We start from the raw sequence: 5,419 nt of genomic DNA on the forward strand, positions 1-5,419 counted from the left end.
TTACTCAAGAACTTCCTCTTCCTGTTTTTGCTGCATTCTTAGAATTTTGATAAAATCATAAAATCCCTATAGTACATTTTACAGAGCTTTATCACTTTAAAAGCAGCTTCCACAGAAAGAAGGAGATTTATCTGGATTTCCCTGTATAAACAGTGTAATGTAATGTAATATATATTCAAGTTGGTTCAATATCTTCCAAAATCAGTAAGAGATTTGTAAGAGGGATTTCGATACAGATAAGCTGAGAGCCTGGAGAAGGACCTTGTGAGGTCTTATACACTGCAGGTCACAACAAGGAGGCACAAGTTTGATATGAGGAAAAATATAAGTAATACAAAAAAAAAAAAAAAAAAAAAAGGGAAAAAAAAAAAGGTGGAAATATTTATGTGGCAGAAATACAACAATAAAGAAAGAAACTACAGTTGCTAACTTCCTTGTCATCCTCTGAATTTTGCTTATTTTTCATTGTGAATGGGGATATGGTTAAAGTCCACCTAAAAATGTGTTAAGGCTTAATCTTGATTGATTTGGATGTATCTGGGCCTAGCAGCCACGCAGAAATTTTGGCATATTTTATTTTCAATGACCACTAAGTATTTATTTTCTGATTGTTTTTATAATTTCTTTTCCGTAGGTTCAAAGTGAACTCAAGAAACAACTGTGCAAGTGGCAGTATCAAGAATACCTGAGCTTCACACACAAACATGGGACTATGTCCAGAGAAAACAGTCCAGTCAACTATGTTACTCAGTTATCATTGCTTGAAAAAATCAGTCCAAAAAGGAAAATGTCTGCATACCAGAATGGTGTAACTTCTGTCTGAGTTTATCTAGCAGGCTGAGTTGCTGTAACCTTGTAGCATACTACCTAAACTATAGACAGTTGGGATTCTTTATAGCTTTCTGTAGTGTCAACAGACTTCTGAGAATTTCTTGTCCTGAACATGAGCTTCTTTTCTCACCTGGTACAGGTTAGTATCACAACTCTGGCTCTTTCTCTCCTCAGCCACACAAAATCCACTTTTTTATTCATTGTTGCTGTTGTGAAATGACAGACCTTGAGGTCTTGTGCATCGACAAGTTAGCACTCAAATCAAAGCAACTACATTCATTTTTTCCCATGGCCAGCATGTTCATTATATCTTTGCCAGTGTTTCCTGAAATTTCAGTTTGGAAGAGCACTATAATTAATCTTCCTTTGAAAGAGTTATAGAGTGGCAAAAGCTTGTGATAATAACTAGTGATTTTTTACTAGTTTTGAGGCAACTTCAGCCAACTTAGTGGAATTATGCACTGAGAAGTGCTAAGCACATACCTAAGGAGCAGTAACCTCCTTTGAAAGGAATCTCAAGGTGTCACAAGAGTGATGCAAAAATGACTGAGTTGCATTATTTTCTTGGTTTTTGTTTGATTTTTTTTTTTTTTTTTTTTTTTCATGCCTGTACAATGGAGACATTAAGTCAGGCCAGAGGACTCAAGATGGCCTTTTCTCATCCATAGGAAAACATATAGTAGCTGAGCATTAGGAAGATTATGCATGTACAAACGAAGAACATACAGCAAACACAATGCAATATCCCAACTGGGCTTTCTTAAACTCAGAATAATTTACAAATTGAATCTTCTTAGTGACCAGACATTGGTCCATGTGTAGCTGGAACAGAACTTCTATTGCAATATCCTTGAAGGTTACCTGGATCCACCAATTAAATTCACAGTTAAATTGTGCTTTTGTGATTTTTGGTGACCTCTATTTCAGGATGAACTCTGTGATTGCACTCTGTTGATTTTAGTCCTGCCCACCATTTCTCTGCTCATTACCACTCCAGTGAAGAACGTGTCAGAGGTCAGAAGTGAAACAGAGTATAGTCTAGTAAAACAGAGCAAACTAATCGCGTACTTACATCACTTCTTTGGGTGGCCTTTCTCTTTCTTTGGGATTGAATTGGCCTCTGCATCAAACTCTCCAAAAAGCAGTGTGTGTACACAAGGTACACAAAACATAGCTGTAGTTCATTTCAAGATGGGACCATTCCCAGAAGGACCTGCATCCAGACAGGATGCACTTATAGTGACTGTAGCCATTTAAGTACACCCTGAAATTTCTGTGAACTGAAATACCAGTTTAGCTTTAAAAAGTAGAGCTCTGGTCTCTCATTTTGTTGAACTCTTGGTTAATTATTTAAGCAAGGTGATATTTGACTTTGTGGGAACCACTGTTGATTTTAGGTGCATCATCTCTAGCCTTATTATTACAGCAGAGATGCATTGTCCAGGTTTCTATACACATAATAGAGATCACTCCTTTATTAATCAGACATTTACTCCATTTGTCCCAATGAATCACATGCCCTATACAAGGTGTTATCTTGTCTATTCTGACCACCTTATTAGTTTTCCTTGTAAAAGTAATCCTTGCTCCTGTGTTGTGTGTTGCCTAGCATAGTGTTTTGAACCCATTTGTGTGATGTATATCTATAAAATGTAAGTGATAATTAAAACTGTTGTGTTTGTAATTTTTTAAACATTTTATGTCAGTTTGGATGTTTCCTTTGAGACTTTATCAAAAAATGACAGTCTTATAATTGTGTTTGTTATGGATACACTTTTGAAGCCAATGAATATGTATGATTATGATCTCTTTACCCAAGAGGATATTTACATTATAGAAACTTCAACCTGTGGCTTGAGTTAATGCCTCGCTCCTCTTTCAAGACACCATCACCAAGACACAGCTTTGTAGTAGCCTGCTTCTATAAATTTAGGAAAAAGGATCATTTGTTTGGATATTTGGCTACTTATGAATGTTTTCTTGAGGAAATAATTAAACAGTGTTGAGTTATGAAGGAATTGACACACAATTTCCTTTCATCTGTCTTTGGAGGGAACAAATTGGAGTGATCCTGCTTTTGTGTGACCTGAGAATGTTTCCTAAAAAGACTGGCCTGAGGCTTTATGTTTTGAACATACTACCATATTTTCTCTTACACCTTTCTTCATGGTTTATTTGGTGTATATATCAGCCATCCTGTGTAACACAGCAATTCCCACTTCCCATCTTGCTCTAGAATGGCCTAAATTTGACTTTAAGGCCACCTATCTCAATACATGTCCTTTGATTTTATTACTGGGAAGTTCTTTACTGGATCAAGGATCCAAGGAAAGGAGAAATGATGACAAAGAGTGGTGGTAGGTACATCATGAAGTACATGAGGTACATCATGAAGTACTTGAGGTATCTTTCCATCACTCATCTAGTGTTCAGCAGCAGAAAATTCAAAATATCCAGTAATGCCACTGTTCTTGTCAGACTTCACAAAACTGTTTTATGCCCATCTAAAGTCACCATTCATGCTCAGATTGCATTAACTCCTTGGATAAACTCTTTCCACTTCCTGGATAGCCTCTTTCCAGACACCCTCACATCCCACCTCCCAGCGATCCAACAAAATCCCTCAAATGTTCTCCAGGAACCTTAGCAATATGCCAGCCACCTGTTCTGCCTGGGCCTTGTCCAGAATGTCCCTACATCCCTCCTTATGCTTTTGACATTTCCAAGTCTTATACTTTTCAATCATTTTTGATCAAGATGTGTAAGCCATAAGCTGGAACTGAGGGCTATATAAAGTTATTCCGCACATATAAAAACATTATTTGCATAATTTGTATAAGGGCACACTTAGAACAACCCGATGATGAGGTTAATAACCCCGGGGAGAGCAAAAGTTTCTTGGATAGAGATTTTGTGTGGGCACTGAGAAGGCTGCTTCATGGCACATGTAAGGACATGATGGTGTATGCAGGAAAAGAAATGTTTTAGGGATATATTGCTTCATTCCAGGACTTTGAAGGCAGCAAAGGCGTTGTCACAAAGGATGTCTAGAAGTGCTGTGCCAGTTGTGTGAAGACACTGCCATCTTGTGGTTTATGGTGTGTGCTGGGCATGCTGCTGACCGGTCTGGAAGTTCACAGTCAGAACAGCCATGAAGCATGCTGGAGCATTGCTCACTGTTCACAGTTAGCTGAGGATCTGAGGTGTACCCCCTCAAAAGTGAGATTTATATGATTACCAAGGGACATGTGCAATATATCATTTAGTATATCAGCTAGGAAAAGTTTTCTCTAATTCTCTGTTATCTTTCACAGTTTAACTCTCCACATATTATTTTAAAATCTATTTATAAATTACACTAACTTGTAGAAAAAACAATTGTTTCAGCTGTTTATCTTGATGTTGCATGGTGCAGCAGAGTGAAGTTGATTAACTGACTGAAATTTCTCACTAAGAGTAGTTTGTTAACTCTTACAGTTTTTTTTTTCTTTTTTTTTTTTTTTTCTTTTTTTTTTTTTTCCTCCTGAAAGCTTTATTATGTGGATTCCAGATTAAAAGGAAACCCTCCAGCTTGCTCTGGCAATGCTGACCAATGCTGACCTTTCACAAGGTTGCATATTCTATGCACAGCTGGATTTTCAGAATGTTTCAGAGAAGATATGAAACCAAACCAAACCAACCAACCAACCAACCAACCAAAACAAACAAATAAACAACATACAAACAAACAAGCAAACAAACAAAAAAGCAGGACCGAAAAACATGAATTCTGGTTATTTTCAGAAAAAGGCTGAACTGAAGAACTGGAGCCTGCAACATACAAACATATGGTACTAGAGTATTTATGAAGGTACATATAGCCTATCCTGGGATCATAGGCAGCTCTGTCACTATCTGAGAGGGGTGTACAGAATGGAGATTACTCAAGTGTATCATTTAAAGCTGTTTGGTATAAACTAAGATTGGATGTCAAAGCTAGTGAAAGTATTAGCAATACAGTTAGTGAAATCCTTCAGCTGCACAGCTCTCCCTGAAGTGAGCACCTACATCTGGCCAACTACAGAGTTGTCTAAGCATCATTAACTATTAATCTGGGGTTGGATTCAGTTTTATAAACATAGTTATCAAATACTATTGGGACATCCAAAACATCTGCACTGTCCTGGAGATATGATTCAGATTTTTGTACACTTACACTCATCTGGAGACCAAGCAGGACTCCATGCTGTACCTGAAATGACACTATTTAATCTAAGCAACCAATTCCTTCCCTGTGTCTTTATTATTCATAATGGAAGTTTAGCCCACACCTAGTCCGCATATACATACTTTCTTTTTCCCTTATTCCTACTTCATGAGATAAACTCATCCCTGTATGTAAAGTCTATTAAAGGAGGGTCATAGCCTTCTTGTATATAGGTTACCTATGTGATTACATTAGCAGCATCTTATGATTTTCTTTTAATCTTCTAAAATGCTGTACAAAAATGACTCCTGTCCAAAAAAAACTCACTCTCAGGCCAAGTTATGTGAGCGGGCAATGTTGGTTAAACCCACATCTGAGATTAAAACTGGTGTGAGAGGAGTC

At 37.3% G+C, this 5,419-nt stretch overlaps 1 protein-coding gene across 1 annotated transcript in view; it reads left to right on the forward strand.

The window, feature by feature from the left end:
- Nucleotides 1-4,284, forward strand: part of LOC118161606 (vasoactive intestinal polypeptide receptor 1-like) — a 30,292-nt gene extending 26,008 nt beyond the window's left edge. Inside the window, exons 13-14 of the mRNA XM_035317137.1 lie at nt 635-3,204; nt 3,235-4,284. Coding sequence (XP_035173028.1) covers nt 635-823 — 189 coding nt within the window. The 3' untranslated portion in view covers nt 824-3,204; nt 3,235-4,284. The remainder of the gene's footprint in view (nt 1-634; nt 3,205-3,234) is intronic.
- The last annotated feature ends 1,135 nt before the right edge of the window (nt 4,285-5,419 follow it).

This window comes from Oxyura jamaicensis, chromosome 2, assembly GCF_011077185.1.
Source record: "Oxyura jamaicensis isolate SHBP4307 breed ruddy duck chromosome 2, BPBGC_Ojam_1.0, whole genome shotgun sequence".
Classification (NCBI taxonomy): Eukaryota; Metazoa; Chordata; class Aves; order Anseriformes; family Anatidae; genus Oxyura; species Oxyura jamaicensis.